At 39.6% G+C, this 14,081-nt stretch overlaps 2 protein-coding genes across 14 annotated transcripts in view; one reads left to right on the top strand and one right to left on the bottom strand.

Annotated features, from left to right (window-relative positions):
- The window catches only part of LOC108261189 (NACHT, LRR and PYD domains-containing protein 3), a 264,701-nt gene that overhangs the window by 214,435 nt on the left and 36,185 nt on the right, over positions 1–14,081 (bottom strand). The window contains exons 17-21 of one of the 6 annotated variants that reach the window (XM_053684418.1): positions 13,359–13,500; positions 12,591–13,179; positions 12,086–12,167; positions 9,918–10,001; positions 6,213–9,089 (exon numbers count right to left, since the gene is read on the bottom strand). The exons of 4 other annotated variants lie outside the window; for them this stretch is intronic. Coding sequence is in view for 1 of the 2 variants with exons in the window: in XM_053684420.1 (XP_053540395.1) it covers positions 13,491–13,500 (10 nt within the window). In the remaining variant the exon portion in view is untranslated. Of the gene's footprint in view, positions 1–3,392; positions 9,090–9,917; positions 10,002–12,085; positions 12,168–12,590; positions 13,180–13,358; positions 13,501–14,081 lie in introns of those variants that run through there. One more of the 6 variants, XM_053684420.1, reaches the window with a different exon arrangement.
- LOC108262263 (myotubularin-related protein 2-like) overlaps positions 1–14,081 on the top strand; it is a 44,204-nt gene that overhangs the window by 11,764 nt on the left and 18,359 nt on the right. The window lies entirely within an intron of this gene.

Here is a 14,081-nt window from a genome sequence, read left to right as displayed (position 1 = left end):
TTGTGACTGTAATCAAACCCACAAATGCTGATGCTCCAGGTTCTCAAGTAGCCCAAAGAAGGCCAGTTGTATGGCTTTCTTAAACAGCACAATGGTTTTCAGCCGTGCTAACATCATTGCACAAGGGTTTTCTAATGATGAATGAACTTTTTACCATGATAATCAGATTAGCTAACACAATGTGCCACAGGAACACAGGAGTTGCTGGTTGGTGAAAATGGGCCTTTCCATGCCTATGTAGATATTCCCTTAAAAATCCAGCTATAATAATGACTGTATTTCTGATCAATGTTATTTTAAAAATTCAGATTTTATTCAAAAGCAAGGCAATTTCTGAGTGACTCCAAACTTTTGAACTGTAGTGTTGCTAAAGTCATAAAGTTAATAGTAATTCTCTCATGGTGGTGTTCTAGTTATAATATCAGTACAAGCTACTGTATAAGGTGTGCTACTGTAACAAAAGAGACAGAACATTAGTTTGGTTTGGAAATTACCAGAAGGTTTGATCATTCTAGACAGCATGGCTCAGGTTAATTGTCAGTCATAAAATACAATAAGTGGAGAGAGGAAAAGTAAAAGGATATAATGGCTGCATGCTTAAATGATGCACTGATGGATTTTTCTGTGCATTACAGTGTGTGTTTTTATGAAACATCGTAAGAAGCAGTGGAATAAGGTGGACTGAGAAATATAGAACATTACTTAATAGGCCTAATACTGAATATACAAGGAGTTTTATTTAGTGTACATACATTTTAAGAATTCATGCTGGTTTTATTTTCTAATTTATTTTACTTTTTTTATTCTATGGTATGCTGGTATGGCAAGAAATAAAATATAAATGCTACTTACATTTTAATGGCGTTTTCTAACTCTGTGTGTGTGTTTTAACATAATCTGTTTACAGTGAATTCTATAAAAGATTGGGTATGAATGTGGATTTAAAAATAAACAGCTTTAATCTCTATGGTTACATGAACACAGTACACTAAGTAAAAATCTCTGCATACGGGTGGACTGAAAATGAGGAGATGGGAAGCAGGCTCAAAAATCAGTTCTTTATTTTCCTTCACTATTTCTGTCTCTTTTCAGGAATTTTATTTCACGATGCACAGATCTAGACACGTGGGTCTCCTGTGGTGTCTGTCCCCTCTCTCCCCCTTTTATCCTGCTCATTGAAACACAGAACACCTGTTACAAAATCCTGCACAGGTGTAGATCCTTACCACTCACTTTTCCCTGGCTCCGCCCTCCATTCACAAACTGGTGTTCAACCAAACCCCGCCTCCACAAATAAGTAGTAGGCAACTTCTATATTTCCCAGTCTACCTCATTTCCCTGCTTATTATGATGTTTCATAAAAACACCATTTAATACAGATAAAATCCATCAGTCCATCATTTAACCACCAACCCATCATTTAACCATAGGTGTGAGGTGTTTCATGCATCTCTTCCTGTAAATCCCTTCACTTTTCCTTTCTTCACTTACTGTATTTCCAGTCTTTCCCAATTAACCTGAACCATGTTGTCTAGAATTACCAAACCATGTCTGAAAATGATTCAACTATAAACATATGTACATGACAGATTATTAAAAGTTATGCTTAATGATTACAGTAATTAGATACACTTTGTTAGTGTTTAGTGGTATTGCCTGTTCATTGATTGAACTTGGGGTAGCCTTCCACAAGCTTCTCATGATTTGCTGTAATTTGTGCTCATTCCTCTGGACGGAACTGTTTTGAGGGCCTCATTGCTCAGGCATGCTTTTTCACTTCAGTCCACAAATTTTCTTTGGGAGTCAGGTCAGGGTGTTTTTGATGGCCACTCGAGTAGATTTACCTTGTTGTCTTTACAACTCGTTACAACTTTGGAGGTATGCTTAGGAGCATTGCCTTGCTTTACATTTTATTTTTTCCCAATAACCTGTGTTCAATTTCCCTTACTCGCCCTACTAGGCCAAAACCAGTGTGCACTTGCAGCATGAAAAGACAAGTGTGTAGTAGGGTGTTGTTTTTTTAAACTACTATATTTTCTATAGTTGCTATCTAAAATGACCTTTAATACAGAGGAGGTGGACTATGGGGAGGTGCAATACCAGTACCCTGATACTAACATAACATAGAGGTTCTCTTTTTTTTTTGGTGTACAGACCATGCTAATGTTTCCTCTTCGTTACTTGACAAAGTTATTATTTTAGCTGTCGAACACAGTATATTGGAGTTGGAATGAAAGAATGAATATGGATATTATTTTATTTCCACTCCAATATACTGTGGTAAAAATATATATTTTTAAAAACAATAACTTTGCCAATTTCCAAATATTTATGAACCTGACTGTATCTGCTGGGTCTGCAAAAATAATGTAATTAATAAAATAAAAATAAAATAAAAAAACAGCTTGGATGGTCATTGTGCATGTTTTTTCTAGTCCAGCCAACTTTTCTGATTTTTATGGAATTAATGAATGAATTTTTATTATTAATATTATCATGTTTTTTTCATACATCTTGCAATGTGCTTTTGGACACATTAGTGATGGGACCTGGAGCCACTGGGTGTTTCGGGTCTTTAATCCTAAGACTCCCTGGACCTGGCCTGTGTCCAAATTGCTGATCACCCTCCAGAGCCTTCTTGAAGCTCTCTCAGCAGCCTCTGTGGTGTTCCTGATAGTTCTTTTCATTTGTTGTCCTGTGATGTTAAGATGCTTTAAGGTGTGGTAGAGAGACAGACTGGAAAAGCCTCTCCAGCACACAACGGGATCCTCATAATAATAATAATAATAATAATAATAATAATAATAACAATAATAACAATAATAACAATAACAACAACTATCATATGCATGGAGTTTGCATGCTCTCCCCATGTTTCGGGTGTTTCCTTCAGGTGATCTGGTTTCCTCCCCAATTCAAAGACATGTGTTGTAGGATGATTGGCATTTCCCAATGATCCGTAGTGTGTTAATGTGTGTGAGTGTGTGTGCAATTGTGCCCTGCAACAGGTTGGCACCCTATCCAGGGCTGTCCCCTGTCTTGTGCCCCAAGTCCCCTGGGATAGGCTCCACGCTCCCCCACGACCCTGTGTAGGATACGCGGTACAGAAAATGGATGGCTGGATGGATGGATGTCCCAAATCAATGGCCCCGCTACAGCAAAATCATAGAACTTTGGGGTAATTAAACTTATGGCAGAAAATTCTACTGAGCTTCGTGCCACTGCAACATTATTTTTTTTAAACTTATGGCTCAATACTAAACCTACCAAAAGTTTCTCACTCCCATTTTCTGTCTGCCAGATCATTTAATAAATAAGCTAAAAATCTACAACAGAAACAGAAAGCAAAGTTAAAACCAATAATTTATTTTCAAAGGTTATGTAAACATCTCAAAATATATTGTACCTCTGTTAAACATTTCACAATAATCAGTAGGAATAAGTGGAACTAAATCTTATACAAACTGTACATGAACATGGTCAGAAAGATTCCAACAGGAATTTGAAATGTGAACCTTCGATTATAACTGGAGTACGTGAGTGAGGGGTGCGCTGCTGTTACCTGTAGTCCAGCAGTGTAGTGAGTGTGATCTGTTTGGAATGGTTTGAGTTTTGGATAGATCAAGCTAAATAAAACACTTAATACACATGTGTAATAATGTCTCTTTTTATATTATTTAAGGTTTTATGCGAAACATAGTCCAAAATGATGTATAATTATCCTACACTGAACAAGTTAAGTGATATATGTGCACACATACTAATCATGGGTCCAAATATTGCTAAATTTGGCTGAATTATAAAAGCCATTAGTCGTACTGAATGAAGAGTCGTTTGGGAGTTTATTGCTGAGCCAAATGAACTGACTCACTGAAAAGAGCTGGAATAACCATCACTAATTTGTGTATCTTTGATTCCTGTATGTGTCTATAAATCTTTACGTGCCCTGATGTTCCCATGCCAACTGGTCACTTGCGTCACGATTGCAATGAACTCAAAGCAAAAAATAAATAAATAAACAATAATAATAATGTAACTGCTGTTTTACTAAGTTGAGCAGTGTAAGTGTGAGTTCTTTTGGCGTGAGGTATTTGTGTTGCACAATGATGAATAATTTGCTGTATATTCCTCTTTAAACAGTGCCTATGTCCAGTGATGAATAATTAGTAAGATTTGATGGTAATATTAGTCTACACTTATTTTCAAACTTTTTGTAACACATTTTCTGTCTATTACAGATGTGTTGAGTCCTTCACATTAGAATAAGATGAATAGTTAATGCTGAATTAGGATTTGCATGGATGACGTGTCTGGATCGGACAGTGTTGCATGTTACGTGGTGGTTTCTTTTGCTGTTTGCTGTTGATGTGACCTGTTGTTGTGCTGATGTGGGTCTCACTGCAGTGACATGTTTGTTAGTTTAGTTCAGTTACAGTCTCTTTGCAGCAGTGTAGTTTGAGTGACTTGTTTCTTTACTGAACCGTAGACTGTTGAATAGAATAAAGTAATGTGTGAATATACAAATATATATTATATACGGTGTGCTATGGATATGTAATACAATGTATACGAAACACAAGTCTCAATATTTAAATAATACAGTGCAATGGTCACAAACACGAGGAATGGAGCGTATACTGCACAATCTGTGAGTGAATTGAAAGTCTTTATACTGTGGCTGTGATTGTGCTGTGAATTTAATGCAGGTGTGTGATCTGGGATTTGCAGTACATGGCAGAGATGTTTATGGGCCGCAGTGCAGGATGGGAAATGTAGTTTGTGACATGAGTAGACTTAACACCAACTTAATAGGATCAAATACAGTTTAAATGAAATGGATACATTTATAATGGAACGTTTTTACGCCTTTCACAATGGCGCTCAGTGAAGGAAACAAATTTTGTATTAAATTGAAACCAAGCTCATAGTTGATAAATTTTGTTAGACTAGTTAAATACACATACGCATTACTCATGATTAGAGAGATTTACAGAAAGTGAAGAAAGTTTAAATGTCATGTATGAAGGGTCTGAGTGATATTTTGAGTGTGGTGCAGTTGTAAGTTAATAAGGGACAAAGGGGTGCATGCACGTCTACCCTTTAAACTAAACGCTATTGTTGTACACAGTAAAAACAAATTCAATAGGATGTTTTGAATAAAAATGAGTGGAATAAAAGAGACTAGAGAACTGTAAATACATGTCTAGATCTCAACCTCATTTACTCTATTTTAGTTCTGTATTATTGGGATTATCACTCGTTAGCACAGATGGGATATTAACATGTTAGATTAGTGTACATCACAAATAGTCCTAGACTAAAGGATTTGGTTTTTTCATTCACCAGAAGGATATTAAGAAAGGAATTCAGGAAGGGAGAAGAATGAATCTTTGCCCTTTGGGGTTGTATTTTTTAAAGACAACAGACTAGAACTCTTTGACAGATTAACTAAACATGAGCGTAGAAGACCCCTTTATGAGAGGGAGTATTCCAACGAATGATATTTGATTAGAGAAGTACATTACACGGAGATGAGAGAACTGAAGGGATGGGAGATTAAATCAAGTATCACAAGAAAAGCAGGGAATTAGCCATCACCTGTGGAAAGAGCCATTTTATTTATTTATTTAACCTTTATTTAACCCGAATAGCCTCTCTGAGATTACTTCAATAATTTTTAATTGATTTAATAGACCAACATTATTTAATCTCTGCAGCAATATTTCATGATCCACTGTGTCAAGCCTTTGATAAAACAATAAACAGGGAAGTGCAGTAATCACCTTTATCTAGAGATTACACAATATTGTAAAATAGTAAACTAATATATTTATCTTTCATTTCAATTCTGTATTTTATTCTTCATATACACATTACAAAAAAGTAGTACAAATCTAATCAGCCCCTTTGATCTATGCCAAATATCTTAGTTCTGAAAATCTTTTCAGCTTGCTTTAGGCAGAGTTTCAATTTTCAGTCTCAGTCGGACCTGGACAGAGTGTACCTTCTCCTGAACTCTTGTCCCCGACAGCAGAGCCACTTATTGGCAACTAAATCAAAGACTAAAAGAAATATTTACAAAAGATTTATGAAGTTGCTTGGATATCAGTGAGCACTGATTTTGTTTCCAATTTTCAGTAAAATTGATTACATTAATAAAAATAACCAAATACGTTAAGCATTTTCTGCAGAGGTGCTTACTGGAAACTTACCCCACGTACTGCCTACAAAAACTGGGCATGCAGCATGCAAAGTTCTGGTATCCGCTTCTCCACTCTTTAGTAGGTTGAATCAAATCCCTGCTGAACCCTGTAGAATAAGTGAAGTGAGTGCCATGTGCCTCATGATCATATTCAAATGTAGAAATGATTACTAGGTTCACTAACACTTTTTGGTGGAAGTGCAACACCAACATCAGGAAACACAGCTTCAAAATCATCTGCCTCATCTGAGACAGAACAGTCAATTTTTGAATGATATTGAGATAATGAGGAACAGTATGGGTGTAACGTAGAATACTCTGAATGTCAGGCCTTACACGGTGGTGTAGTGACATTGGAGGCAGAGCAGAGAGACAGAGTGGTGAGGCCATGAGCTGTAATGGTATTTTCTGCAGAGCAGAGGGTTAGGGGATGTCCTCAGTGGAACCAGGCAGCAGAGTAATGACCTCAGCTGAGTAAGGAAGCAGAGCAACCAAAGTGGAGCAGGGAGGGTGGGAGATGATTTTACCTAGGTTGTGAGCCCCCTGCTCAAAGAATTTCCTGAGGGGACACCTGGCAAGCCATTTGAGTGGCTCTGACCCAACTTCCCTTCCCCAGTAGCTCCCACATCAGGCAATTTTTCTCCACTCTACAAAGGTATGACAAAGAGTGGCCTCAAAGTCTGGCTTTAAGCATTCGGCCTGGCAAGTGCAGGCAATCCCAGTTAATCAGTCTGGAGTGTTCTGGGTAACTGAGTTCCCCCACACGGCAACTCTTGCTGTGCACTGCTGCTGTCCTCTGCTGACTGTGTGGGGTGTAGCACAGCCTCTTACACCTCACTTGTGCCTTAATACGTCTTAAAATGCTACAAGCAACATAGAATTAAAACAAATGCTTCATTTCTCCATATGTGCCATGATATGGCAATGACAATTCCATGGATGCAGCATTCCCTTTTAGCGAAACACAACACGAGTTTTAATGCATTAAAAAGCTTTTTTGCTGGAAAGAAACAGAATGGTAATGGGTAGCTGATTGGCCTACAGTGAGTAACACATCATGTGTAAGTGAGTTCTTAAAAGAGCCGGACACTGCCAGTACCAGCAGTGTGATCCTGACTCCAGTGACACTTCTTCTCTGACTCGGCTCGGCTTCTTCTCTGACTTGTTCTGCTGCACCAACACCTCGAAGCTTGCCCGGAAAGAGTAGTGGCTCTGTGTGTGAGTACCTTAACTATCTCTAGGCCTATTTTTAGTGTGTGTGTGTGTGTGTGTGTGTGTCCGGCGTTAGTGCATTATTCCCGGGTAAAGGCGGCGAACTCCAGCTAGCCGCCCGGGGTGGACGTCCCAGGATGAAATTTGTTTTTCTTTCACTGACCCCCCCCCCCTTTTTTTCTCTTTTCCAGAGCCAATGTTAAGTGTACACGGCTTGGCTGACAGGCCTCAGCGATGTCCCCAAAGCTGCGGCCAACGGCAAGCAGGAGAGGAGACACGTCGAGCGCTTCCTTCACTTTATGTGGGCCAACGCGGACAGTCCCCTGGCAGCCCACCTGAAGTACATCGACAATGTCTCGAGTGTCTTTGAATGGATGAAATCATTGTGCCAGCGGTACAAGGTCACTACGGCCAGGTTATTTCTGACGCATGTTTCCAAGTTCCTCCATTAACTCGATGAGAGGCTGTCCGAGGGCCGAGTTGGCTCCACGAGGCTGTCAAGTCTCCAGGGACCGCGAGCGGAGAAGAGCGAGGGAGTACTTACAGCTCCTGCACGGCAAACTGTCGGACGCTGTCCCTGCTTCGCTGGCTGATCTGAAGGCTCGTCCAGCAGACCCGGACATGCTCAACCGTTGCATCGGGCTGCTGTGTGCTCACTTCTCAGCGGACACAGGACCGGAGTCCTGCAGAACCTCACGGCCGAGGAGTTTGAGAACCTCGAGAAGGCTGACGGCGGACTCTTTCTGATCAATGTAAGTAACTTCTGTGTATTTCACTTTTATTTCCAGGGGCTGCTGTGTTGTACATGGGGGTGTTTAATATTTTTCATTCATTGTCCTTTTCTCCCAGGTGAAGCAGCACAAACCTGCCTCCGCTTTCGGACTCGCTAAGCTGGCCGTCACCAAGCTGGAGCTGAAGTGGCTGAAAGCTTTCTGAGGAAGCATATGGCGGGATATGAGACTTCTGTGGGGTGGCTTTTCTTTTCTGGCACACAGGCCAGGATTTCTGCGCATGTCAAGCTTGCCCTGCGGGCACTCGTGGGAAGGGACATCACTGTGTGGGGCATCCGCACGGCTCTAGCAACCTATGTAAGCATGATTTAAAGTGTTTTTTTAACAAATTCATTCCAATGTTAAACGTTAAAGTGATGGAGAAATGTCTCCTCTTCACAGTGCGAACGCAATCTGTCTGACGAATGGCACATGCTCGTGACCAAAACTATGTGCCACAGCAAGGAGCTGAGTCGTGGAGTCGTGAGCGTTTCATTAAAAAGTTTGAACTGAATTCCGCTTGTCTGAATATTTTGACATGTCCAAATGTACAGTAGCATCACTCATGGCAAGACCATACTGCCGAAATGTCCTGTCCTTTTTTTTTTTTTTTTTTTTTTAAAAGTACATGGACTGAGCTCCGGGCAGTGGGTGAAGTTCGCAGGCTTTGCCCGGGGAGAGAGAGTCATCCTGGGCATACACTCGTCAGCTCCAGAATGATCACCGCTGAATTTTTTCCTCGTTGATTATAATGGTTTATGCGTTCCTAGTCAGGGCAAGCTACTGTTTGTTGCACCTCTTCCATCCTCCTCCACGGTCTGAAGCCAGCTGCAGCCACCTTTTCATCACCGTCACAATCTCAGCACTTGTTGCCCTTGATGTTAATGGGTTCTTTCGGACAGCATCTAATGAACATGAGGCAAAACAGTTGACAACTTCTGCAATTCGAGACACGCTAAAAAGGCTATTTATACTTCTACGTCAGACCTTTGCGTTGCCTGATGTGCACTTCTAAAGAAAACTGTAATAACGCGTCGTGTGTATGCAGACAACAGTTGTGATTGGTCCTTTGTGCAAACAGAGACCCTCCCCAGGATGATAAATATATCTGAAGTAATTTCATATTCACTGAGAATAAATGTAATGAAGCAGATTGCTTGTAGCTTATAATAAAAGTGCTGAGGCTTATTACACACAGACGGGTTGAACATAGGGATGCACGATTATGGCCAAAATGATAATCCTGATTATTTTGATCAATATTGAGATCTCGATTATTTATCATGATTATTTCATTGATTTTAGGGACAACATATTTTTATTGCACTTTCACATTTAAATAAACAGACCGCTGCTTTCACCTCCATGTGCTACATTCCTGATCATTTACAAATCTTTACATCAAATTAGACTGGTCCTTAAAGTGCATCATCTTATAGAAGCAAAATATAAATAAAACTGTATCCAAAATATTGGAGAAGTAAAAATGCCATCAATCAAATGAAAATATGCATCAAACATATTTTTTTTTCTTTTTCTTTAAGAGATGGTAGCATTAATGTGCCACAATATAACACACAAGTAGGCATGAGAAAACCTGAGCTTGTGATTACTACGTTGATCAAACAAACTCCAGCAATTATTTGTTGCCGTTCTTTGGGGCAGTTTGAACTAGCCATTATATGCTCAACTACATTCTGCTGATAAGCTGAAACATAACTTGATAAACTTACAGACAGTGACTTCAGGGGTAGGGGTCTGATGAGTTCTTTGGTGTCCATGTAATGGAGTCTGTTGAGGCTGTGGTGGGTTTGGACCTTAAGGAAAATAAACTATTGTTATTCTTAGCTATATTTCCCCCTTATTACTACAACAAGGGGTTAATGTAAACAATTAATGAAAAAAAAACATACATACATATACATATATGCATATAAACACACAGTTAAGTCCATATATATTTGGACACTGACAAGTTGTGTTATTTTGCCTGCTTATCAAAACATTCAAGTTACAGTTAAATAATGAATATGGGCTTAAAGTGCAGTCTCTCATCTTTAATTTAAATGTATTCACATCCACATTGGAGGAAGGGTTTAGGAATTACAGCTCTTTAATATGTAGCCCCCTCTTTTTCAAGGGACCAAAAGTAATTGGCCATTTTACTCAAAAGCTGTTTCATGGACAGGTGTGGGCTATTCCTTCACTATTTCATCAGTTAAGCACAGGGTAGCTGCAGGTATCAGCACTTACATTTTTGGAAATTTCTTGACTATGATATTAAAAAGTATTAGATTTGAAGACCTGCACATCACTTCAGTCATGCTACACGATACATCAGCTATAATGGATTGTGTTCATGCATATACATCCATTCCTGGGTTTAAGTAAACTACAGCAGGGTAAACTTCTATAGAGATAGATGGGAGACCAGAGCAAATATTCTGTTTGCATTACCATTTGCTCCAACAGTGAAAGAAAAATCCAGTATTTCCTTCCCATGACTTTCCAGAAAAGGAGAAAACTAGAGAGATAAGACTTTAAGGACCTGCAGACAGCCTGTAAGCAGGTTAAAGGTCTGGAGTTGATTCCAGGTGTGGCATTCACATTTGGAAGATGTTGTTGTGAACGCATGCGGTCAAAGGAGCTCTCAATGCAAGTGAAACAGGCCATCCTTAGGCTGTAAAAAAAGATCCATCAGAGAGATAGCAGGAACATTAGGAGTGACCAAATCAACAGTTTGGTACAATCTGAGAAAAAAAGAACACACTGGTGAGCTCTGCAGCAAAAAGGCCTGGATGTCCACGGAAGACAAAAGTGGTGGATGATCGTAGGATCCTTTCCATGGTAAAGAAAAACCCCTTCACAGCACCAGCCAAGTGAAGAACACTCTCCAGGAGGCAGGCGTATCATTATCCAAGTCTCCCATGAAGAGACGACTTCACAAGAACAAATACAGAGTTCACCACAAGGTGCAAACCATTCATAAGCCTCAAGAACAGAATGGCCAGATTAGATTTTGCCAAAAAAACATCTAAACAAGCCAGACCAAGCATTCTTTGGGGAGATGAAACTAAGATCAAACTGTACCAGAATGATTGGAACAGCTCGTGATCCAAAGCATACCTCATCATCTGTAAAACATGGTGGAGGAAGTGTGATGGCATGGGCATGCATGGCTTCCAATGGCACTGGGTCACTAGTATTTATTGGTGATGTGACAGAAGATAAAAGCAATCAGATGAATTCTGAAGTGTATGTGAATATATTGTCTGCTCAGATTCAGCCAAATTCAGTGAAGTTAATTGGACGGCGCTTCACTTTACACATGGACAATGACTCAAAACATACTGCAAAAGCAACCCAGGAGTTTTTTTAAAACAAAGAAGTGGAATATTCTGCAATGGACAAGTCAGTCACCTGATCTCAACCCAGTCGAGCATGCATTTCACATGCTGAAGACAAAATTCAAGGCAGAAAGAACCATGAACATACAACACCTGAAGACAGCTGCAGTAAAGGCCTAGCAAAGCATCACAAAGGAGGAAACCCAGCATTTGGTGATGTCTGTGGGTTCCAGACTTCAAGCAGTCATTGCCTGCAAAGTATTCTTGACAAAGTATTAAAAATGAACATTTTATTTATGATTATCATATTATGGTTCATCTGTCCAATTTCATTTGAGCCCCTTAAATAAGGGATTGTGTATAAAAATGGTTGCAGTTCCTAAACGTTTCATATGATATTTTTGTTCAACCTCTTGAATTAAAGCTGAAAGTCAGCAGTTCAATTGCATCTCAGTTGTTTCATTTCAAATCCATTGTGGTGGCATACAGAGCCAAACGTATCCAAATAGTGTCACCGTCCAAATATTTGCTAGTTTTGGCCTACACCAACTTACTGACACTGACTTCAGGTGGCTGTAGAGCTCTTTCCACGGAAAGGTGTTTCTTGGAACCCAGATCTTGAAGGCTCTTGTGGAGCTGGTGAGGTAAAAAAAATGAATGTTGATTTATTTGTGATAAAATAGTTTTTAAAATAAATGTGTATTGCAATTTTTCTAAAAATTGTTTTTCAGGTTAGGGCACCCGAGCCAGTTGTTAAGGTTTTTAGGACATGATCTGTATCATTTGTTCCAAATCCATGTTCGTGTCACATGTCTTAGATGTACGACCAATCAGTTTGCCTTGTAGCTTTTAAACACAACTATACACCAGCATGCATCAAAGTCTCGTTCAGCCGCATTTGTGAAATCCGTAGCCCAGCGACCCAAACATGCAACTACATTCCTTTACAACTATTCTATACATTGTTCCCGGTCAACAATCACAAACTATAGAAAATCCAAAAGAGTTCACAAATTTTCAAGCACCACACACACTGCTGACAAACTGAGACATACTTACTGACAATAACTTCAGGAGTAGGGGTCTGAGGAGTCCTTTGGCATCCGTGTAATAGAGTCTGTTGAGGCTGTTGTGGGTTTGGACGTTAAAATATCACATCAAATACATTAAATATCACACTAATTTTGACAATATGAATTTTTCAAATCTTTTGAATCAATCCTAACACTGATCGACAGCTTCTATTGCCCAGCGTCATAGTGCCCCAGAGACTTCTGGGATTTTCCAACTTGTGCACAGCTCACTATCCAATGCATCCTCAATATCAAGAATAATACATCTGGGAATTTTTATGTGTCCTCTGTATTTGCGTTCTTGAGCAGTGGACTTGAACTTCGGCAGTGGATGATGACGTTAAAGGAGTCCACAAGGACACAAAGGCTACATTCACACTGCAAGCCTCATTGCTCAATTCTAATTTTTAAAATGTGGCCAATGTCAGATTTCAGCATGAACTGATCATGGTCTTAAACTTACCCGTATGCGCACAAAAAACAAACAAACAAACAAAAAACACGTCACCGCAGCACGCTGTCACATGTAAACATGGAGGCCACTGAAGTCATCTACAGAGTTGGGCCATGTTCAGCTGCAGTGTGATACAGAACAACACATTGAGAAACAGATAAGCAGTCTTTGAAGACCTTAATTAGCTGGGTCGTGTGTGTTTAATTAGGGTTGGAGCTACACTCTCCAGGACTGTGGATCTTGTTGGAGACCTCTGACCTATACCCTTCATATTATATAGATTTGGGATGATACACTTACGTTCACATGTGAAATCCTCAGGCTGCCAGATGGTGTGGTTACTGGTCAGCATTTCTGTAAAGGATATTGAAGTCCCCTCTGGTCTGAAGGTCAGATCAAACCTCAGCCTCTCGAACCTTTCTCCTTCTTTCCTCATAGCTGTCTGTTCAGTGAAAAAAAAAAAGATTAATAAAACTTAAATTGCTATAAACATTCCTAAGAATACATGGACCAGAGACATCCAACATTCCAGTGGTGAACACCTCTCTAATGTCCCAAGACACTCAGTCTAATTTCATGTCTAAATGACTTTAAAAATGCAGGAATTCAATAACTGAAAAATGAATTATTTTGATGCGGCAGTGCTGTATGTCATTCTCAATTACATTACCACTTTATGTGCAGTAAACGCACTGCAACAAATCGGCCTTGATATGGTAGCCTCACATACTTCATCACATTTCCATTCAACTCAATCATTTCAGGCTAGATGAGAGATTATCTACTAAATAGACCCCCATCTGAATTGAGTTTATGGGATAGTGAAAGAAAGGTTCCATTTGCTCACATTCTCGGTAGATTACATACACCTTCTCCTGACATTGAAGAATATTCATTACTACACCAATACAGCCTCCAATTCTGACACAGTTATCTCCCATAGTTGAGAGATTAACTCTAGTGCTACCTAGAACAACCTCCTGGAACTGCTCAACTTTATTAAAACCTGGTGGAATTGGGCCA

Source organism: Ictalurus punctatus, chromosome 12, assembly GCF_001660625.3.
Source record: "Ictalurus punctatus breed USDA103 chromosome 12, Coco_2.0, whole genome shotgun sequence".
In the NCBI taxonomy this organism is placed as follows: Eukaryota; Metazoa; Chordata; class Actinopteri; order Siluriformes; family Ictaluridae; genus Ictalurus; species Ictalurus punctatus.
This window is presented reverse-complemented; position numbering and strand designations above follow the sequence as displayed.